The sequence below is a fragment of the Conger conger genome, chromosome 7 (genome assembly GCF_963514075.1).
Source record: "Conger conger chromosome 7, fConCon1.1, whole genome shotgun sequence".
Classification (NCBI taxonomy): domain Eukaryota; kingdom Metazoa; phylum Chordata; class Actinopteri; order Anguilliformes; family Congridae; genus Conger; species Conger conger.
The window spans coordinates 13,852,064-13,876,623 of NC_083766.1; the positions used below are offsets into that span (position 1 = coordinate 13,852,064).

Sequence of the window (24,560 nt, forward strand, 5' to 3'; positions counted from 1 at the left end):
AGAAAATGTTATCTGACGATGATACTGGGAGGTAGGCAGAGAATTGGCATTCCTAAGTATAAATTCATATTTAAATATAATTTGCTACTATTATACCGAAATATAATCCAATTGCAAAAAGGCGTTCCACATTTCTGCCCTGCGTCACAGAGACCCTCACGACAACGTGGAACGAGACAAAGGCCAATTGTACCCGAAACTTTCCCGGAAGAAACACATGACACCTTCGCAGAGAGAACAATACAACTCTGGGTGAGAACAGGAAGCGGGGCATCCTCACTTCCTTTTGCCTGTCCCTCCCCCTCTCCTCTCCCTCTTCGACCACGGCATCCGAACCGCTGGCTGGCAGGGGGAGGGCGGGAGGCAAACACCGCGCTTCACCCTTCCTGTTGCGACCGCACCTCGGCAGATTTCTCGTATTTTATTCTTTTTTCATTTTGGGGCGGGCGGAGAGATTGCGAGAGATTCACTCCTCTCTTGTGGAGGCTTCCTCCATAGGGGTGATGGTCTCCAGGGTCATCCCCCCGCTGTTTTGTACCGTAGAAAAAGTGACGACAGTGTGCAGGAGGATGAGGACCAGCACACACAGTTTGAGCCTGCTGCTGCAGAGCCGGGAGGCAGCGGACACGGGCAACGCCGAGGAGCCGGGGGGTCTGGACCACGAGCCGCAGGGGCCCTCCGACGCCCGCTCACAGCCGCTCCATCTGACGTCGCAACATTCTGGCTCTACATTGGTTAAATGGTTTTCTAGTAGCCCTGCAGCACAGAGAGAGAGCCAGAGAAAGTGAGAGGGAGCGAGAGAGAGAGAGAGAGCCAGAGAAAGTGAGAGGGAGCGAGAGAGAAAGAGAGAGAGACAGAGAGGGAGAGAGATGGAGAGAGAGAGGAAGAGAGAGGGAGAGAGACAGAGAGGGAGAGAGAGAGGACCAGAGAAAGTGTGAGTAGAAACTTCAAACATAATTCCCTCTCCACCACAGCTGACGTGAAACTTCTGGCACAAAATGGCTGGGTGCTTTATATCTGTGACGGCTGATGTGAATCTAACAATTTCCAGGTGCGCAAGTTCTTTTAGATGGGTAAAGTGTTGCATTATATTAGAGATTCTTTGTGCCTTTATATATACAGTATATATTATGTTAAAATGTGTGTCTGTCTCTTGTCTCGTTTGAACACCAAAAATGTTTTATTATATTGTAAAGTGTCATCTTCAACTGGTATACCGTGAACATGTGTGTAGTGAAGATGTAAAGAAGTCAAAGAGAAGGGGGAGGAATCCTAAGACAAAGAAGGCAGGTTACAGGAAAGTCATGATTGCCATTGTAGTGCTTTGCAGGCAAAAATAAAATGGCTGGTTGCTAGGAATCTCATTGTGCAGATAAGAAAAATATTGCCTTTACTTTTTTAAACATCCTCCCTTGATAACTAAACCTATAATGCAAGCTGTTCCTTTGTGGCAGTACTCGCTGTTGTAAACAGATAAGAGTGTGGACCAGATGAGAAGAGAAGGATTTAATTTAATTAGGTACCCCTCCCTCCTCTCTGTTATTTTGCCAAAGGCCACCTGGGAGATCATTTAGCACACTTGATACACTTAATTGAAACCCGCTCTCCAAATGAGCCGCTTACACTGATAGAGATGAGAAAGGTAAACTTGTTTCTTCCAGTTTCCTGCCTTCCAGTAAATCTGATGCTTATTATTTGGAAGCAAGGAAAACAGCCCTGTCCTTCATTTTGCATATCAAGAGTCTCCTTTGGTTGCCATGGATGAAACGCCGGCTGACAGTGGGAAGCGGTGAACGATAACCTGGTCAGTTGCCAAGGGAAATAATGTATCATGCAACAGAAAGAGCAATGTATCTACTGAACATCTGGCAGAGTAACACTAGAGGACCACTTCTTCATTTCCCTTCAGATTCTTTATGGGTTTAAATGCGAACCTTCTGGAGATTTGAATCAAGAAACAAAAGAGACAAACAAAAAGACCTTCAGCTGAGGGTATTGAGCATGAAAGTAATATATGATATAAAATGTGCATATTAAAAGCGTGTGTGTACGTATTACGTTGTAAAATGTTTCCAGATTTTTATGGTAAAAATTGCTGTAAACAGCGGGTCTGTAGTCTGTCATGTTCTACGACACAAATAACACCCTGTTAATATCCATTGTGAATTTTGAAGCTGTTATGTGCTTTAATAAAGTAAGTTGCAAACATGTTGTCATATTGTAACTGCAAAATGTTGTATTCTACCACGTCCCATCACCACCAATCAAGTGTAATACTTGTCTGCCTGTCTGCTAAACAGTTGGTATACTTTGGTAGAAGTAAACTAGTTTGATGGGACCATGCAGAAAATACATTCTGTGGATGTTCGTGCTGAACCGCAGATTATATTTGGATAGAGATGTTGCTGTTGAATTTTTCAAATGTCATTTTCACTGGCGCTTTGAAGCCACAGGTTGAAGACCCATATGGTACACTTTAACAGCGTGAACTACTGTGAATATTTAGAAAACACAATACAATTTCAGGAAAACTATCATAATTTTACACATAATCATACTTTAATGATTATGCGTAACAGTATCATCTCTAATTAGTCCTTTATCATTTGTATTGGTGCAATGTTCTGTAAATGTGTTCTAGATATAGAGAAAAATGTAAAAGTAATAATACATTACATTAATGGCATTTGGCAGATGCTCTTATCCAGAGCGACATACAGTTGATTAGACTAAGCAGGAGACAATCCTCCCCTGGAGCAATGCAGGGTTAAGGGCCTTGCTCAAGGGCCCAACGGCTGTGTGGATCTTATCGTGGGTACACTGGGGATCGAACCACCGACCTTGCACATCCCAGTCATACCTTAACCACTACACTACAGCCCGCCTTAATAATAGTAATATTAATAAAACCAGAACAACTTCTGGGCTTAAGAACCATTCACATATTACTATATTTCCCAAGAGAAAGATCTTTCAGTTGGTCACCTTATTTAAACTGCTCAAGTCTCTCATATCAATTTGTCTCCTAACGTGAAATTAATCTAAAGGTCAAGGGAGGCAAGGCAGACAGAGTGGTAGTCTCTTTTATTGAGAAGAATAGCTACTCACCTGTACAGATGAAGCTGGATAACCCCCCGTAGACCAAGTCGTCATTGTCTGGTAACACAAATGGGCATCTGGTCTGGACCTCCAGACAGTATTGCTTGCAGGGAATCCTGTAGTGACACTGGCTCTGGGTAGCATTGAAATATTCTGAGCATAACCAGGCTTTGTAGACTGACTGCAAAAAAAGATGAGACAAAAACACAGACTTCAGACATCTGACCAAAATGTAACGGAGAGACATGCTGAGGCAGCACTCTCCTATGAATATGATTGACCTTAACCAGCTCTGCCAGCAGGCCCCAGACCCAACCACAGTATTGGCTGGCAGTAGTAGTAGCGTACAGGGGAGTGGATACTGAATTAAGTATCTACTGGAACAACTGGAATTAAGTGGTTCCAGGTCCCAGTCCTGAGCATTGCACTGCCGTTACTGTGCCATAACTTAGCATGGTGATTAACAGTGACTGTGAATTTGCCACTATACTGACGCATGTCACATTATATGAAAAATACAGGTATGGGCATCTACATTGCTTAAAAAATTCTGCAATTCAATAATTCATAGGGAAGACTAAATAGCAAACAGTTGTGTTCTGCAAAGAAGATGCATCTCTCACCTAGCGGCTATTAAACGCACATTGTCTACACCCTTTCAGGTCACTCGATTGGTTGCCAGAAGCAAGTCTGCTGCGGCGTTTGTCAATAAGTGCCTCAAGCGTCTGGTGGCATATATAGTAGAACAGTACTGCCTGTCCGCCCATGGTCTTGCCCTACACTTCATTAAGGCTCAAGGCTTCCCCTGAGCAAGACCAATTCTGCCTCCCCTCCCAGCTGCTGTCTGCTGTGATGCATGGCTTTGGCACGAGTGACAATAGTGCCATGACAGGTTCGCTGTGAACATCACAGTTTGAACCGCGGGGAGCCGGTAGGGTGAAAACGGATGTTGGTGGCACATTTCAATGAAAGCACGGTTGAATTTTACATTGCAGCCCGATGCGGGCCACGTGCGGGCCTGACTTCTGAATTGAGCCGGGACTCTCAAGGACGGATTGTTCCAGGTTTGTCTTTCCTATTGTGAAAGGCCCTTTAATACTGAATTTGCATGGGAAGAGTGCCAGACCGCTGAAATCCATCAGAGGTTTATTCTGTTCCCTGGACAAACACATAAAATTCACAGTAACATATGGAGCATTCTCTGTGTTTTCAGTGGTGGAGCTCTCTCCTCCTGGCCACACACCGTCATCTGGGGCCTAAAAACGCTCTTTCCTCCTGGTCACACACCGTCATCTGGGGCCTAAAAACGCTCTTTCCTCCTGGCCACACACCGTCATCTGGGGCCTAAAAACGCTCTCTCCTCCTGGCCACACACCGTCATCTGGGGCCTAAAAACGCTCTCTCCTCCTGGTCACACACCGTCATCTGGGGCCTAAAAACGCTCTCTCCTCCTGGCCACACACCGTCATCTGGGGCCTAAAAACGCTCTCTCCTCCTGGCCACACACCGTCATCTGGGGCCTAAAAACGCTCTCTCCTCCTGGCCACACACCGTCATCTGGGGCCTAAAAACGCTCTCTCCTCCTGGCCACACACCGTCATCTGGGGCCTGCTTTTCTGTACAAATCCCATTTCGCGAAACTGTCAGTCTGAATTACATCACCTGCATTTTAATGGCCTTTTTATTTTTAAGATGCCTTTGTTTGCATCCTCTTGCATCAAAACAAAATCATCGAAGAACAACTTTAAACTTCCCGTAAAAATAAGCATACTTTTAAGAGCGACTTGAAACTATCACTTTTTCACTACAAATCGCAAAACAGTAGCAAAGCGCCTTAATGCTCAGAGATAAGCAGCTTCTCCGCCCCTGAATCTCTTGTCTATTTTGTAAAGTGCTGAGTTTACAGGGCCTACTCCCCTGATATCCATCAACCTGTAGAAGCTTGACAGTAAATACACATTGCTGTAATGATAACGGGTTTGTAGCCTGTAATGAAGTGATCACTTTGGCTGCTCCTGAAGGCACACGTTCTTTCCAATGAGAAGACTAGGAGGAACTGCAATATAACTTACGGCTCTTTTTTGTGTCATGTCCTGTCCATGTTGTATCATACTTGTGCACATTCATTCATGTTTATTGTTGTACAACATTGGCATATTATTGCACTTGTTATAATGTTTGTTATAACTAACTGTTGATTGTCACATATCAATATTGTGCATACATACACTGAGCACATTATTTATTAGACTTACTTTATTTTCTTGCTTACAGTATTTGTATTTTGCTGCTGTAGCCTATCCACTTAAGGTTTGACATGTTGTGTGTTCAGAGATGCTCTTCTGCATACCACTCTTGTAATGTGTAGTTATTTACATTACTGTCACCTTCCTGTCAGCTTTGACCAGTCTGGCCCTTCTCCTCTGAACTCCCTCATTAACAACACATTTTTGCAAGCAGAACTACATCTCACAGTTGTAACGGTGTTTTTGTTTTTTGCACAATTCTCTGCAAACTCTGAGACTATTATGCATGAACATCCCAGGATATCAGCAGTTTCTAAGGTACTAAAACCACCCTGTCTGGCACCAACAATCATTCCACGTTCAAAGTCACTTAGATCACATTTCAGATATTTAGACTTTTATGCATTTAGTTGCTGCCACATGACTGGCCGATTAAATATTTACATTAACAAGTTGGTGTACAGGTCTACCTAATAAAGTGACCACTGAGTGTATATGCATATATTTATCTGCCTCCCTCTCCGGCAGTCTGCCTCTGTCACCACAAATGTGATACATTAAATAAGCAAATTCCACCATCATTAAGGCGTTTTTATGACGCAGAAGGATCCCATTGTTTGAAGAATGAATAAATGGTAGCAACAGAATCAGATATGAATATGTCAAATAATAAATGAAAGTATGCTTATAAATAAGGAGCCAGACTGCTCTTGAATAATAAATAGCATGTGAAATTGTGGAATGTGTTTGACGTGTTGATGGGGGTTGGGTATTTGACAACTTAAATCAGTGGACCTCAATGAAATTATTATTGTGATTATTGCACTTATTTTTATGATCTTCACTGCGAGGGCAAGGAGAGGGAGGTCGGAGGAGGGTGACAGGCGGGGTGAAGTGCAAACCCTTTTTTGAGGATAAAAAGTGTTGTACACTTTACGAAAAAAATGCAGTATTTTACACCTCATAAGACCCATAATGTCATTTAGTTTCCATGTGTCATTTTGAATTCTCCAAATGTCCTTTTTGGAATGCTCATTTTTGCTGATATTTGAACAGGAATTTGTCCAGTGTTGCGACTATGGCTCCATTGTGTTTCGATAATCTGTATCCACTGACATTTTTTAATCTCTTCAGTGAGAAAAAAAGCTTCCCCTTTCACCATGGTTGAGCTTCTTTAACTTTGTTTTAGAAATATTTTTTATAATTCTGGAATAAAAACCTAGAAGGGTGACCTTTCAGAAGAGACCAGGATTATGCCTCTCGTTCAAGAATAGTAACCATTTCATTTTGGGTATGTCATTTTTAAGCATAGGTCAAGAAAATGGCCACTACAAAAGGGGTTAAACACTATACACTGTAGGAAAAACAGTATTACATTTCTAAAGATTCCACAGGAAACTTCAGTGATATTGATGTCTAGTTACAGTAAACCAATACTGTAACACTGGAAAGTGCCGGAAGTAATAAAACCGGCAAAGGTATGAAATCTTTTAATCCTCCCTCACCTGTTCTTGGCCTGGTGCCAACTCTTTCCTCTGGCTCTCATGCCAAGAGCTCAGATGCGGAATCCGCACTCTTGCAGTTTTCTCAGAGGCTTCTTGTCAACTGGTTTTGCCAACTTGTCTGGAGCACAAGTAGAATGTTGGTGTGTTGCTTTAAGGTATGCCATCTCTGCTCTAAGTTCCTGGTTGATCTGAAGAGCAAGGCTAATCTGTCTGGCAAAATTCAAAGCAGACGAGATAATTGGGTCTTGTGACTCAGAGAGGGAGTGAGCCTTCCCATTGATTAATTTCACTCCTACAATCAGTGAGGTTCAGAATCTGCATATCTAGGTGCTACTGTCTTGGGCTAAGAAAGAAAATAATTATTCAATAGATATGGGTTCCATATCTAAAACAATTAAAGCTAACTCTGTAACAGTAACTTAAGATGCAGCTCTAGAAGTTATTGCATAAGGGCCTAAATGTGCAGTGATAATGGTGTCATGGTTCGGGGTTGGACTTGGCTAGGTTTTCCAGGCACTACCAGGGAAGGCTGGACCCATTACATTACATTACATTATTGGCATTTGGCAGACTCTCATCCAGAGTGACGTACAGTTGATTAGACTAAACAGGAGACAATCCTCCCCTGGAGCATTGCAGGGTTAAGGGCCTTGCTCAAGTGCCCAACGGCTGTGCGGATCTTATTGTGGCTACACCGGGATTAGAACCACTGACCTTGCGTGTCCCAGTCATTTACCTTAACCACTACACTACAGACCCCGTTCACAGCTTCCTACGGTCTACGCCAAGTGTCAGTTTTGAGGTTATTGCACCCTTTTTCTGCACAATTTTGTTTGTCCACTTAGTTTATTTCCGCCTTGTGTAAAAGCTACCTTTAGGAAGGAAGGAGCTACAGTGGACCCAGGAGTATTGAGACCCTCTGGTAATTCCGACTGGTTCAGACTCCCTACCGTTTTGATCAAGCGTAAGGGGAAGGCAATATTTAGTTTTTCCGTAGGTGGAAATTCTTGGCGTCATAGTGTGTCCTTTTCCCGTAGTATGCGGTTTCCCAATTTGCCAGCCGCCTGACATTTTCTTTAGTATAGCGAAGTGTTTTGTTTTGTCACATTCTAAACGCATTTGTTTTGTGATTGTCGTTGTCTTTGTCTGTCATTGGATATACAGCACTAAGTCACTATTCGCCACTGTTGGAGGTAACATCCATACTAGAGAACCCTGTGCACCCCCTATGGGTTGGGAATCTACGTTGCCGATTCCCTTGGCGGATCATGTAGTTGGATTACTTTTGCATAAGCCTTTTAGGCCAAGGTACGCAAGTATGGAGCTACCGTTCCTGCCCGTAAGATGGTGTGATGTCCCCAGAAAAAACTCAGTGGTTATCTCACGTCTTGTGAGTAGGCCAGCTTGTAGAACCCAACTCGGTCGCACTTGGACCTCCGACCCCGCTCCTTTACAAACGGATTATACAACAATGTGTAAAAATCACAATCCAACATACAAGCTGTGATGAAAAAAGGCTACCAAGCTACTATAGTACAAGGTAGCTACAGCATCACAGAGGGATTTGCGTTACACTAGCAGGAATGCAATTCAATAGTAGTACTTTTTACCGAAAACTGTCACAAAGATGCTACAAAAAGAGTAACAGAAAGGCAAAAAGAGGAGAAAAAACAGACCTGAACCCCCAAACAGCAAGCATGTGAGGTAAAAACACCACAGTAGGGAGAGAAACCTTCAAACGGTGACAAGAAAAAAAAATCCAAATGGGAATAAATCTCGGGAAAAGATCCCTGGAAGCCCATTCTCCACTGGCCCAGCCTGGTGTAAAGTAAAGGTAGAAAGGATGTAACAGAAATACATCACTATAACCCCATAAATAGCTGAATCATTTCCTCCTCTCAGTAAATCAACACTGTCACATGTCACACCCTCCAGTCTATTTATGACTTCACTGTGACCAATGGGAAGTCATCACAGATTGCTGTTAAACTGTTGACAAATAAAGTCATGCTGTATGTTGGCAATTACACTCTTTCTGTATCTGTAGATAAATTCCTTCTATGAATGATCCTTGTTCAAGTACAAGTTCAAAGCGAAGATATATTCAAGCAAGGTGTGGCAGTCTATGCATGTTACTCCCACAAAATGTATTTTATATATATCATGGCTGGATCAATGCCATGGAACTCCCGGTAGTCCATTAGCGAATACACTAAAAACCACCAAGTGTTTTGAATGTTTGTGGTACTACATTACTGCACATTCTGAACATGCCCACAGAACCTCATAATAGTCAAGTAAAAAAATTCAGTTTTGGCATCCAAACACAAAAGGAGTAACAACACTTCTTGTCCATACAGAGGGAAATAAACTACTGGTGTCTGGTTACTATTAAATAGTACAGAATCATACTATAGGCATTCTGCTGCAGACATACGTACATACATTTGCATAAAGTCACTAAATGCCCTTGGATTAACACATCAGTAACCAAAACACAAATGTCATTGCTTGTTTTTCTGCCCAGCGCCTTTTCTTTAAAAAAAGAAACTGATCATGCACCTATCTAGCTGTTCTTAAAGTGAGGTGCAGTCATGGTATTTGCCGTATTGCTACTTGTAGCTGAATTCTTGTATTATGACCAACCAAAACCTGGTCTTAAGTCATGTTGCAGTTTCATTGCTGTGTAATATTAGCAATGTGCCTACACACCCTTGTCTGTTATACATGCAGGGACATAAATAAACATGTATAAAAATATAAAGATTAGAATGTGAAAGATTATTATTCTGTATTTTATAAAAAATAATACATCTACAACATGGCATAATGGGTGGTCATAATATTGATCTGAATAAGACAATCACAATTGTGACCAATAAAACAATTTTCTCACCAGCAGAGGTCATGATTCTCACACAAATTGCATGCACCGAGAGAGAGAGAGAAAGAGAGAGGGAGAGTGATAATTACACAGTCACGGACAACAGCCTCATTCAGAGACTGATCACCTGATCGCTCTAAATATGGCATTGTTAATTTACTGACAGACTTATTCAGCAATCCTAACACCTGCTGATTGGTTCATTCAGTTTTCGGACACAATTTTGCAATAAAAACTCTAAACTTAAATGGTGCTAATAAGTGTCCAGAGTGTAACTAAAATAAGCTGGCTACATGCTGAAAAAAGAGGAAACCCATGATTACATTACCACTACCATCACTTCAACTATTAATAATGATTCAATAAAAATATTTGCCACACTGTTTGGCCTGGATAAACAAGGTTTATGAATAAAATCAAGGGAGATATCTATGGAGTGAGAAGTCTCAATATTATTGACAAATGCATGTAACATGATCCACAAACAGAGACCCATCACAATGTGTTTTACTATTCACAAACAAATATCTATCAACTTGTGCCTTATGAATTGCCATTTAAATTGCACTGGTACCCTGAGTGAATACATATTTTCCCTTTTGCACAAAGATCTCATACTTTGTTTATGCAGAGCAAAAATATGTGTCCAACATCCTCATGTACTTTTTTGCAATAACCCAGTCTCAAATTGGTTTATGAAGTGTAGAATCTGCATTTGTGGATTAAGTCACAGGTGTGCAGTTTGTGAATTATCTTTTTTTATTTTGAGACTTTCCTTTCGCAGTTCCTGCACAATCCACACACAAATAGCAATCGATGAAATGTGGCATTATACTTTTTCTGTGTCCCCAAAACCAAGTAAGCCAGCTATCACTAGGTAGTTATCAAGCCTAAACAAGACCTTAGTTCTTGGTGCAAATTGCTTGCCAAACTCTAAAGCTAAGCAGGCTATGCCCATCATAATGAACATGACATGCACAATGAATAAGGAACACTTAATCTCAAGCAAAAACAAGCACGATGCCAGACAGTCAGCCTGAAGAATATTAAATAATGCAGTTGTTCAAAATACTTAGCTTGACAGCCAGCATACAGTCCATGGAAAATATCATATAGCATTGTGGCAGGTGGGGCTCGGTTTGCCGGAAGGAGCCAGGGCAATCCGAGGACCACTCCTACTGGTTAAGTAGGCACACACACCTGGACTACATGACAAATTATTTCAGGCTTTTAAATGTGTGCTCTTTCCCGCAGTAGACATCTGAGACCGGGGAGCCAGGGAAATGAGAGTTGTGGTGCGAGGGGAACAGGGCTGAAAGCGACAGAGCTGACAAGCTACAACGTGAAAGCTTCAGTTTGGTTTTGTTTGCCTTCATTATTTTCGTTTGTTGTTTTGACCCCGATCCTGTGAGGGTGACGGACAAAGACCTTTTTGTTTATTTATAAGTTCGCTCTCACTGTCTCTCCCTTCCCTGCTCCTGTGATACAAGTAAAACGCCAGTGAAAACTGACATACTCGCTACCTCCCTGTGTCCATCTCTTCTGTGGACTGCCTGAACAGAAGGTTTATTGAGCAAGATGGAATCAAAAGGACTAACATATAAGTATTCACAGTTCCCCGAACATCACTGATTTAAAATGGATAAATACACAAATAAGTGGACTGAAAAATGAGAGGATAGAAAAGAAATGGGGACGCTGGGTCAGGCCTCCAAGGGCCCTAGCTGTTCATGACTCGGCAGCTAAGTCAGGCAGGGTCGAGCTCCCTTTGCTCACTCCGACAAGGGATTTCCAGCCACACTTAGCTGAGAGATGAGCATGTGGACGAGTTCATTCTGGAGCTTTCCGGCAGCTCACTCCTCAAGCCAGCACCTGAGGAGAGTTCACTTCACCGCAAGCTGTGCTCCATGTTCAGTGCCAGAGCCCGGCTTTGTGATGAAAAGGTGAAACAACGGTTCGATGGATTCATTGTGAGAGAGACAGAGAGAGTTTTTACATTTGAACAAAACCTACATTGTACAACACATCCAGTCTCAAACAGGCAGCCCTCAGACTATCCCCCAAGGCCCCCAATAGTAGGAAACTGCAAAAGCAACAACAAAAAACTGAATTGAAACAAACAACAAAAGCAAGGCAACATTTTTTACATATTATACCTTTAAGTCTAAAAGCTGCAGTTCTACTGTACAGATATGGCAACCCTTGGCCACCCTCTTCCCTTTGCAGAAACTCTGGAACCCAGAGGTAACCTACCCAGAAAAAAAGAAAAGCTTGAATCTTATCCTTGAAATAGGCCAGCGGGTGACTGTAAAAAGCCATTGTGCTGAGGTCATAGATTATAGGTGTTAGAAAATGAGGGCATGCCCTACATGGTTATTCCCACGCCCTCGATATGAGTAACCACTTTTACCTGTCCCGGCTGCCCCCAAGACACCCCAGTTCCTTAGTGTTACACAGTCCTTCTCTGGGTTCAACCCAGGTACTTGAACCCATCTCTATTCCTCTTTAAGTTGCCTGGCAGAAAAACTCCTCCTCCATCTCAGTTCCTGCTGTGGCTTAACACATTCATCTCCAATTTTTGCATGTATGTTTCCTTCTGCTGTCATCTTTGTTAATTGGTTAATTACAGTATTATTGCCAGTTAGCATACCTCGTTTAGTTGTTAGTTTCCCGTATCATGTCATTATTGCATTAGTATTTTCATTATCTTGTTCCTAGTGTATCTGAGTTCACCTGTGCCTTTATGTATTCTGTCTTCATGGGGTGGCCTGTAGTGTAGTGGCTAAGGTACATGACTGGGACCCGCAAGGTCGGTGGTTCGATCCCCGGTGTAGCCACAATAAGATCCGCCTATTTCATACCTGGCATAAAAAGGGTTCAAACAGTATAGCATCCCAGCTTAATACCTCAGAGAACCTTAAAAGGAGCACTTAAGTCCCCATTCACCTTCAGTACACTTTCAGTGACCCCATAGAGCACCTTGACCATAGATGCAAAACCAAGGCTGGAATGAAATGTCTGCCATATGGATGCGTTCAACGCAGTCAAAGGCCTTCTCCTGGTTGAAAGGAATAAAGCCAGTTTTTAAACTCAATAACCCAGAGATATCAATGAAGTCACAAATTAAGGGTATATCATCAATTATTGTCCTGCTGGGGACACAATAGGACTGGCCTGTGTGGGCGGTCTGCTCCAACACCACCCTTAGCCTGTTAGCCAGCACCTTGGAAAGGATTTCATAATCCCTGCACAACAAAGCCATTTGTGTCCAGTTCCCGATATCCCTTTGTTGGTAGTTACATAAGAACTGCCCACCTCCAACTCACTGGCAACAGCCAGACTTTGATTGAATGCTCCCAGGAGAACAGTGCCCAACCCAGCATCCGCAGTAGGCCTTGTAGAAACCCACAGACAGGTCATCTTTAACATGAGAAAGGAGCATACCCATTTGCCTTACCCTGCAGCTTGGTACATAGCTCTGTCAGAGCCAGGTGTCCATCCAGCTCTCTTTTTAGCCTCCACAGAAACCCATGGTAGACCCTCATAGAACTGCTGTGCCACCTCATCCTCTTCCTTATACTCAGCATAATGTTCAGTATAGGAGCCCAGTTTGGGGAGTTGTGTTTTTTTCCCTCATCTCCCCCCATTGTTTCTTTCTTATCTAATGATAGTTCTCCTGCTCCTGTCTCCCTCCCCATGTTGGCCACGAAATGGCCTCTGTATGTTTCTTGGACGGGATGAAACTGTCAACTGTAATTTTGTTGCTCTGTACTGTGCAATGACAATAAAGCTATTCCATTTATCATTGCACAGTAACACACATATTTGTTTACATTCAAAAACATCTTGAAGGTAAGCTGAAAAGCCGTGTTTTCCTCATTGGCTTTAGATGTTACCAATGCATGTTGGCTGCTGATTTTGCACAGCAACAAAGAGAAAGTTGACGATTTCTCTGCACCAAGCATTATTTTTTTTAAACGCCAAAACTAGCTTGCCCGTAGCATGAAAGCTCTCTTGCCAGCGCTTCATCTCTCGAAAATGGAGGGGCAGTTCAAAATTCTAACTTACTTAGCTGGATTGACAAGGCAAAAAAATAAAGTGTGTGTGTGATTTACCACAATACCCTGCTCAACCATTGTATTAAACTTTTCCACTTGGTTGAGAGAGTACTATAGCACTATTAATTCTTGACTCTGATTTAATACTCGCATGGGCCACTATGTCTCCAGCAGCCAAGCCACACTGCTCCACTGAGCAGGCCACCATCGCCCTGGAGGGCACCTCATTCCCCACCAAGAGTATTCACTGTGTCACTAAAGCAGGAAATCAATTCAATGGTTCAACAAAAAAATAAATGAAAAAAAAATAAGAAAATTGAAAGAACGCTGTGGCATGCTGTCTGTTGGAGAAGCAGATTGTCTCGGCCTCGCCTACTGGCGGTGAGGGCACACACCTGGGTTGCATTAACTAATCAGCCCAGGTGCTTAGTGTGCTCGTTTCCGCAGTATGGTGCCGAGACCGGGAGATCACTCCAGAGCGGCAGGTTTGTGTGGTAGTTTTTATTGAATTTATTTGAATTTGGGAGGAAGACACTGCTGAAAAGTGCCGGAGCTGGCTGACTGCAAAGTGGCAAGCTGAAAAGCTGTCGCTCGGATTGACTTTCTTTTGCCTTTTTTATTTTAGTTTATTGTGTTTGTTTATTATTTTTGTGTTGGTGTTGGCCCTCTATCGCCATGTGGCAACAACAGCAAAAATCGTCCCACCAGGGGAGTCACACGCTTTATCCTAATCATGGAGGAAATACAGGTTGAAGGAAAAAAAGCTTAACAAGTGATTCCAAAAATCACACTCGTTCCTCACTGCACTCAAACCTATGATCCCAGGATGCACCACATACAGAGAGGGAGAGAGAGACTGTATTGTTGACTGTACTGTATGTGTAAAAGAGAACGCGACTCATTGAACCAGGCACAGTAGCCCTTCTGTCTGTTCAGACCAGATGGGATAGCATTTGTTGCCCATGTGCATCGATGAGGCTTGGGCATCCAACATCCTGTTGCCGGTTCGTGGTACCACTGTTGGTAGGTACTCACCACTGATGACTGGGAGCACCCCAAAAGCCTTGCGTTTTCGGAGATGCTCTGACCCAGTCATCTGGACATAACAATTTGGCACTTGTCAAAGTCTTATATCCCCAGAACTTGACATGTGCCGTTGTTACAAGATAATCAACGCTATTTGCTTCTGTGAGTCTATATCTGTGAATGGTCATAATTCTTAGGCTCATTGATGTATATGACCACAGGTTATAATGTAATGTACTTTATACCATGACATTCTGATTTGCTAAGACTTGTCATGTGGGTGGTGTTTCATTTTGTATAACCTTGCTAAGGAGAACAGATTGAACAGGCGTGTAGAATGTTTTCACAGCTAAAATATGTAAGAAATATCAATGAGTGCAACATACACTACTATACAATGCATTTCTAATTAATGCAAGTATTACAGTTATAGCCGACCTGGTGACACACATATGTTATTGTAGGCTACTTTGCATTGAGCTACACTTTGCATTGTCAAAAAGAAAACCATGGGAGATGTTTCAAATGTAACATGTATGTAACAGAGCGGTAATTGAGGCAGTAACTTAGGCAGTAATAATAACATAACTTACACACATGTGAGTGAGGAGAGAATGATTAAACTTTTACTGGCTGCAATTCACTCCTTAAAGCAACAGACAGTGCTACAAGGAATATACCTACACGGAACGCCCCTAGAGGCTAAAATATATTCAGAACATTCATAATCTCTGTAAATAATTTAAAATGTCGTTTTTCTTCGGCGATAATGCAGTGGGCTTTTAGTTGCTCCAAGCAATTTTTGACGCCACCCTATCGAGCAGTTATTTCCTCATAACTGACTCGTCCATAGGGTATTATCCCTTACGAACAGTAAATCCCTGTGAAAATAAACCCAATGATAAACCTGTGTCCATTGAATTCTCCTCTATTAGATGACCAACACCCTTTTCTCTGTCACTCAAACATTTTAGGAAATGGGGAAAAAAGGGATTTCAGGAATTACAACGGAGACAGCTGATGTGTATCCAAAATCAGTTTTGAGGGAAATTCTTTAAAATAATCTGACTGGGCCACTACATTGCAGAGCTTTTCTTATTCAGATCGAGGCTAGGCCCAAGGCCAAGAGATAGTGTCAGTAACACTCAACTCTGGAGACCCATAATCCACTCAGAGTATGCGCATGAAGGCAGCTGGGGAGTTTTGTAAGTCATATGCTTCTTCAACAAAACCTTTCCAGTAGGGATACATTTCCCACTGAAGAGCTGGCACAATGCTTGAAGCATCTAAAGGGTACACTCCAGCCAAGCGTCGCTATTTCTGTTTAGTTCCACACACATATATTCTTAATAAAGTATATACAGTATGGTATACTGTATGTATGTATACTGAGTGTGTATATCTGACACAGAACTGCCTCCATACTGTATATTAACATGCCGGGACTATCAAAGAGTACAAACATTCTTTAAAATCGGGAGAAAAAAAAAGCGAACACCTCTGGGGCCTTGCCTTTTTTCCTGACTTCCATTGTTACATCTGACATATTCCCCCAGAACCCGCGGAGGAAAAAATCAAAGGCTAAATAGGATACGGCAAGGACTCTGCTTGCTTGCGGCTGTGTACTCCAACAGCACTGCCTTTTAGTAAATGTATCATTTAGGCAAACATGCCAACCGAAAAATAAAATAAAATAAGACCAGGCTGCAAGGATAATTATATATTTGTGACAGCTATATATTTTTTTAAAGATGTCATTTTTTCAGCAGACGATAATGGGCACTGGTGGTCCTGCATTTTGAATATGCCTCCTCCTCCATTCAGCCTACCTTATATACATCTGGTGACATTTGTGCACTTGAGATTTGTGCACTGCATTAAATGGCTTTAATTAAAAGGAGAACCATTACCTCTTAACCACTTGTCCCTTATGTAATGATAGATACCTGTTGTGCCCTAACTGAAAAGGTGGACTACCCGTTGTGTTTGATCTTTTGTATGTAATTATGTTATTCACTCTGGATACGATTATCTATTAAATTACGAAATACATATCTAAATGTAATGCAGGCATTTTAAATTCCTAAATATAAAAGTCATGCAGGTATTGGAAATGTAATGTAGCTATGTTAAATGCCTACATGTAAATGCCATGCGTGTTAGATGCTGCAAATGTACTGTAATATGCACGGTAGAAAAATGACATTAAAAATGTAAAGAATTTCATAGTCAAGGATAATATCCAGGATTTAAAGTAATGGAGAATAACAATGACTCATTATTTAATGATCATCCCATAAAATAACAGGATTTATACAGATAAAAAGGATTTATACATTTCCCCCTTAATTACATGTTTTTCAGTGACATTTTTACAGGATATCTTTTCACAGTGTAGCATGTTGTTGTGAGAACTAATATTTAGCTGGAAAATGACTGCACACATGTCCTGTATCTACAGTACCATCTTCTACAGTGAGAGGGATGGCAGAAAGCTCACAGTGACTTATTTATTTATTTTTGCAGACGGACAGGGCCTTGAATTACAGTGACACTCTACTGTGTCAGAGTGAGAGGGGCAAAACCATTGGAAGCCAACTGGTCTCACTTACCCTGGGTGACTTCCTCCAAATCTCACCTGTCTCACCTGTCAAGATGCATTATGGTTCAGGCTACATCAGGAGTGATCAGTTTCTCTCTCCTGGGCCCAGCCTGCCACTTTCACATGTCCTATTCGCAATTGGGGAACAATCTATTACTTCCAACTCTCAATTAAGGCTTCTAGCACAAGAGCTACCTGTATTCACTGTTTACACTATAGGTGAGGCTTCCAGTTGAATGGTCTTTAGTGATTCATGTGTGTTCCCTAGTCCTGAAACTAACACCACTTATTCTACACCAAGAGTGTCAAATTAAAGTCCTGGAAGGCCAGATAATCAGCAGCAGATGATAGAGGCTGTGAGAACAAAGATTTTAGGCAATCAATGACAATGAAACACCCAGACTGCAGCTCCACTAACACCCATATGTTATGTATAAAAAGGAACACAACTTATAAAAGCTTTCATACAGTACTGAACCAGCCAGTAACTGTCAATGCCACGGTATGTGTCATTATGCCACAATTCCTGCTGGTTTGCTAGCAGGGTTATTTATACAAGCATCAAATCTGTTAGCAAGTTATTTCAAAATGTTCCCCTCTCAAAGGTCACTTAAGATCCGGTATTCAAACTAGTGCTGTGCCTGCTTTTTTATACCCTGCTGTATCGGTTTGGAAATAGAGTCCTGGCCAATCGTACACTTCTGTAGTGATGGTTTCCCGTCCAATCAATATGTGGCTTGTTGCTAAGGGGAGATTAGTTATCTGAACTGCAAAATCCTGAATTGATTGCACCATGAGACACCTTAGAAGTCAGATTGAGTTCACATGAGTGAGGCTTGCACCTCAGATTGAGCACTTAAAGGCACAGACAGTGTCTTAACACTTAAGTGAACACACAGGCTCTAATTAGCTCAATGCAATTAAAGACATTTGCAGATATTATCGAATCATCTTTGTCGATGCTGAGATTTATCAGTTCTGTCCGCTGTCTAGATCCATCCCACTTTGCACCCACATTTGAAACAAAGTGTAATTAGAGGCACTCTAATGTAATGGCCATCGACTATAGACCATCAACTTTTGACTGCCCTAGTGTATTCCGAGACAAAGGGGCTACACAGATTCTGCAGTGCCTGGATTGTACTGCACGTTACATACTTATTCAAGCACCATTCAACTCAAGGATCACAACAAAAATAAAATAAAATAAAATAATCATACAAAATAAGTGTGGTCAAAAATCCCTAATGATTTACTTTGCTTATGGTCCCATCCAGTATATAAGGAGGGTAATGAGATGATGTGACTTCAGGAGGGAAATGGAAAGCATGATAAGTTTGACATGCAATGTGCTAGAATTTGAGCTTAGTTTTTAAGCTAGCATTATATTTGCTTATTTGCAGTTCTTACATCAACGACAGTAACAAAGAAAAAAACTGCTTGACGAGACAAGTTTATATCTGAAGCCATAATACAATACATGATGAAATGTATCATCATACAAAATAGTGCATACATACTTGTAGCAGAGCTACACTGTTATAATATAAACTGAAGAATATAAACTGTAATGAAAGTACATAAACTTAACAGAACAGAGAAGCAAACACCTTTTATGTTTTAATGATTCAACCTTTACTTACTGCTTGCTGTTAAGCAGCTCAGTTGACTAATACAAAAAAGAAATAAATAATGCCTGTATAGACTCAGCCTGCATGTAGGAATCAAAGGTATATAATTTGCTTGGGAAGGTAGAGAGAGTATAAACCTGTATTAAGTACACAAAAGCACATAGTTTAATACATGCCCTGGATCTGAAATAAATTTCATGGATTGACAACAGCAGTTTATTGTAAAATTCAGTTTATTCAGTTTATTTTGGAGATTGGGTGCATTAATCCGACGGCTTTCATAGCAGTTTGTATCAGCTGGGAAGTCTGAGATAAAAGGTGGTCTAATGGATTTACATCCTCAGGCAGTGATACGTCACACACCAAACAATGTTACTGCCATGCAAAAAGTAATGTATCTATAATGGTACATGAGAAAGAAGCAGTATTTCCCCTGTGAAATTCTCTCTTGAAGCAGCCATATGTAAATAGCTACATCATTCTCAGAGTGCATTCTTGCATATCAAGCATTAGCCTTCACTTCATAAAAGACAGGAAAGGCTACAATGCATTATGAATCATTACATAAATTCAATCGATAAAAAATAGAACATGATGACCAATCTAATAGTGTAAAATGCAGCACTGTGTTTCATTATAAAGAAAGTAAGTGAAGCTCAGGTATCCTTAAATACAGATTGTTTGCATTTGAACCATCCTTATAAGATAAACACCATTTGGCTTCTGGCAGTGGTAAACATTGGCCACTAGGGGACAGTGTTCATTCTGGACCAAGCAGAAGACCAGTGCCCAAATTCAGTAACCTGAGTTCTTGAAAATACCATCTTCCTGAAGACAAAGGTTGTGGTCCAGTCTTGGTTATCCAAGATCTAGTGGCACTTACTGCACAGGGCAGGGGGTTTCCCGGTAGCCTGACAGAATTCCCTGTCTGGCTGCAGTGAGCTCGTTTAACCATCCCCCAGCTGGCTAAATAAATCTTTCCTTCTCTGCCTCAGCCAATGTGCTGTGAGCACAATTCTGGTGTTGAATAGCCCACATGCAACACCCTGGTGAGGCCTCGTGTGAGGCAACCACACCCCTCCTCCCACCTGTACAGTAAGACTGGTTATTATTATATGGCAGATTTTTATTGAGAAACGTCAAGGCAACATATACTTTTAATGCCAGCCAAGAAAAACAAAAATTGTGCAAGTCCATTTCAAAGTCACATTAGCTCAGACGGAACACATTATCACAAAGAAAACCTGAATGAATGCTTAGCTTTGGAATAAAACAGTATTTAACAATTTTCACATGGTTCATGTAAAATAAACTAGGAACTAGAAGCAAATAACAGCCCTGGTATACAGTACTGCCAGTTCTGCAATAGGCCGTGCATAAACACAATTTGCAACCCTTTTTATCGTGCACACAGCCATCTGAAGGCACACAGAACACCCCCATGCTCCACTGTTTACTTGGCGGAACAGGCAACGCCGCCTGATTGCGATTTCTTTATTCCTCGATAAGCAGAAAAAAGGCAGGTGCTCCTCTATCATCTATATCAATGCAGTACTACCAGCCAGAAGAGGAACATCCCTCGCTTTCTCCAGGCCTTTCTATGTAATTTCTTATCTTTTGTCCTTTTGTAGCACATACATGTATTCTTGCTTTTCTGAAGGGCTCTGGAATCATCTACTTGAAGCTGTCACGTGGGAGGAAATGGTCTGATAGGACACCGCCTATTAGTAAAGCGCTTTATAAGAGGCACATGACAAGCCGTGACCAGTCTCTTAAGCCTTTGCCTCAATCCTGGGACTTAAATATCATTCTAGTGGCACTGTTTTTCACAACTATACACCGTTAACAGACTCCAGTTCTTTCTCATTTCCTCAATGGAGAACACAAGGGGATTCATACCTTTGCTGATACTTTTGAGTGAAATGGCCTCAGTACATTCCAGGAATTAAAATTCCAATAAAATCACAATACAACCTGCATCATTTTACTTTTACCTACGTTTGCGCATGGCAATGAAAATGTATAGGGTCCCCTGGGGAACAGATCTTCCCACAAATACATGCTGAATCGGAGAAACAGAACAATGGTTTAATCTTGGCCCTTTACACATTTCTCCTTAGAGCCTCTAACCCTTGGCAATCCAATCAATTTGGGATAAAGATCTATCTGAGATGGGATGAGATTGGGATACCATTTAGAGCAATACTTCATGTGTATCTAAAAATCCTGAGCATCAGATCATACATTAAATCTTTCTTCACAGAACATACATAGAGAAACTAGAAATGTCACATCATGAAGCTCGCTCATTCTCTCAGTGGGGATTGCCCCACTGCAGATCAGTTTTGGAACCAAGTGGCTGTAACCTTATCAATATTGTTAACAGATATTCCATTCTGTCCCGGAGTGTTTTGAATGACAATTCAAAACTCAGTTTATCGCTACCTCAAACGTGTATGGCTGGCTGGCCTCACTGCAGCTAAAATGATGCTAGCACATAGGTGGAAGCCACAGGATTCTTTATCCTGGTCTCATTCGGTGAATAGCTAAATCTATCAAATAATTTGTAGAAAAATAACATTTATAGTAACACTGTTGTCTGTGCCTTTCGAGCCAGTGGAGAACATGGAGCGTAAACTGCTCTTCCTTAAAATAGCATCGCTCTTAGCCCCCAACAACAGCTAAGTGCATTAGCAAGCTTCAGGGTTTGTAAGTCCTCACTTTGTGCTGAATTATGACAAGGTTGTGTTAAAGGCTAACCCAGTCTTCATCCTCACGCTCATTGCCACAGCATACAGCTGTTCCACAGTAGAGCTGCTGGTTTTTCCACCCTGCTCCATTCTCCTCCCCTGAGGAAGGAGGCTCAATACATGCTTCCCGATGTGGGCTTGAAGGCTGCATGTGGACAGAACTAAAAGTTTCAGCAGTAACCAGTTGTTTGTATCATGGACCTTCACAAACAAGGGTAAGCCTGTGTCATGACAGCACCGGTCTCACTGGCTTGTAGAGGCCATCAGCAGGGTCTGGCCTATAGTGGCCTGTAGTGTAGTGGTTAAGGTACATGACTGGGACCCACATGGTCGGTGGTTTGAACCCCGGTGCAGCCACAATCCACACAGCCGTTGGGCCCTTGAGCAAGGCCCTTAACCCTGCATTGCTCCAGGGAAGGATTGTCTCCTGCTTAGCCAAATCAACTGCATGTCACTCTGGATAAGAGCATCTGCCAAATGCCATTAATGTAATGTAATGTAATGTCTACGAGTCCATGGGACTCCAAGTGCCCGAGGGATTCAGAGCCCATTCAACCAGGAGAATGGCCATGTGATGAGCCCTATTCAGAGTCAGCTATGAGCTGGGCTATCTCCATACATGTTTGAGGTTTTAGAGAGTGGATTTGGATGCATGCAGACCTCAGTGTAGGCTCTTCATAAGTGCATGTTGTGTTTCTGGGGTGCTCCTGCCCATCAATGTTCAATGTACAACCTCACCTCCAAGCCCTAACAAAACCTTCCAACCAAATGCCAGTTCTCAGTTACAGTGCAGCTGCCCATCAAAGTATGAATGTCAACGTTTAACTTCTTTGATCGACCTGCTGTACAGATGTCCTGTCGCTCAGCCTGTCAGCTCTAGCCAAATTAAATAGTTTCTGAATAGTTCAGATAAACCTAGTGCAACCAGGAAGTTTGCAGAATAGATGTTTTTATTCAGCAGAGGGCAGATCAAAAAGGCAGGGGTCAATCGCCGACAGACAGAAACAGCAGCCATGATCAGAGGCGTAGTCGATGTCACAAGCAAGAGTCCAAATACAGAAAGGCAGTCTGATAAGGCAAAGGTACAGAGGATAATCCAGAAATCCGAAACCAAAAGTCCCGTCAGAGTTTGGCAACAACAGATCAAAACCAAGACAGAAGAATAATCCAAAAACCGAAGGTAGGGGTAGACAAAACAGGTCGAAGCACAAAACGGACAGTCAGGAAAACACTGGAAAGAGGTAAACACATTACAATCTGGCAAAGAGTAGATGATTGTAGGACTTATGGATGTTATCTTTGCCAGGTGTGTTTGCACAAAGTATTAAACCAGGGGTGCCAATAATAGAAAAGTGGCTCTCACAATGTGCTCCCGGTCTCGTCCCCGACTGCACACCTTTAAGCACCTGGGCTGATTATTTAATGCAACCCAGGTGTGTGTGCTCTCTCCACTTGTAGGCAGGGTTGAGACAAGCTGCTTCTTAAACAGAACGAATCCCACACTGCTCCACCACCAGAATCCAGCCGAAGGCTAATTCGGCTTATGCAGAGATTGCTCCATCCCGGGGTTTAGTACCAAAATGTAACATGCTGTGTGACTATCCTGGGAGGACAGAAGAACTGGACACAGGGAGATATGAAAAATGACGGTTTTCACCGGCATTTATTGATGCTTTTACAGAGAGAGTGAGCAAATAAATAAAAAGAGCAAATCAAACTGGCTTCCTTTGTCACCCTTGTGTGATCGGGATAGAAAAGAATAAACTAAAATAAAAGACAAATCAAACATAACAAACAGCTTTTCAGCTCACTCTGCCAGTCGCTCAGCTCTCTCTGTGGCTGTGGTTTCCCAGTCTCAGCCGTCTACTATGGAAATAATCACACCTTTTAAATTCGGGACTGATTTCTAATGCAGTCCAGGTGTGGGCCTACTTAACAATTACAAGTGTATTACTTACATTAGTTATGTACTTTGTTGTACTTTGCTCTGGATAAGAGCATCTGCCAAATACCTATAATGCAATGTAATATAACCAGTAGGCGTGGTCCTTGGATTGCCGTGCTTCCTGCAAACCGAGCCCAGCTGCCAAATTGGGCAAATGTGTGTGTGTGTGCATGTGTGTGTGTGTGTGTGCGCGTGTGTATATATATATATGTATATATACATATATATATACATATGTATGTATGTATACATATATATAATTTTTTATTGCAAGGTTGATTCCATTGAATAATTAATAAAACACGCTATTTTAAATGTTCAAAAGCTTGTCAATACTATTATTTTTTAGTTTACATACTAATCAGAATGCCAATAATTCTTGACCTGACTGTATGTACTGCTTTAAAATAGCAATTGGTATTGGATCAAGTGCAATCATGCCTCCTATCTGAAGTAGCTATTATATCATAAACCTCTTACTTTGTTCAATGTTTACAGGACATCATGCAAGGCTTCTTAAGAACAGTTACTACCAGCGGTGAAACAAACAATAATCATGTACAGAAGAACAGTCATAATTTGTTCAAATGAAACAATATAGTTTTACATTCAGGATGTACGTTTAGAAAGGTAAAAAAGATAATCCAGAATATGCGGCAGGTGCATTGATAAGGTCTGAATGAGTTTGAGTCTGTGCTTTTTTGTTTTGAGCACCATATCTTTTTGTTTTGTAACGATCATCAGTATGTGTGGTTAAACCAATATTTATAGGCTGAAGCAGCATATGGTACTTAGTGGTTGACATTTACGATGC

At 41.7% G+C, this 24,560-nt stretch overlaps 1 protein-coding gene across 1 annotated transcript in view; it reads right to left on the reverse strand.

The window, feature by feature from the left end:
• Positions 1 to 466: 466 nt before the first annotated feature.
• The window catches only part of nalf2 (NALCN channel auxiliary factor 2), an 85,767-nt gene continuing 61,673 nt past the window's right edge, over positions 467 to 24,560 (reverse strand). The window contains exons 2-3 of the mRNA XM_061250018.1: positions 3,109 to 3,280; positions 467 to 756 (exon numbers count right to left, since the gene is read on the reverse strand). Of these exons, the coding sequence (XP_061106002.1) occupies positions 467 to 756; positions 3,109 to 3,280 (462 nt within the window). The remainder of the gene's footprint in view (positions 757 to 3,108; positions 3,281 to 24,560) is intronic.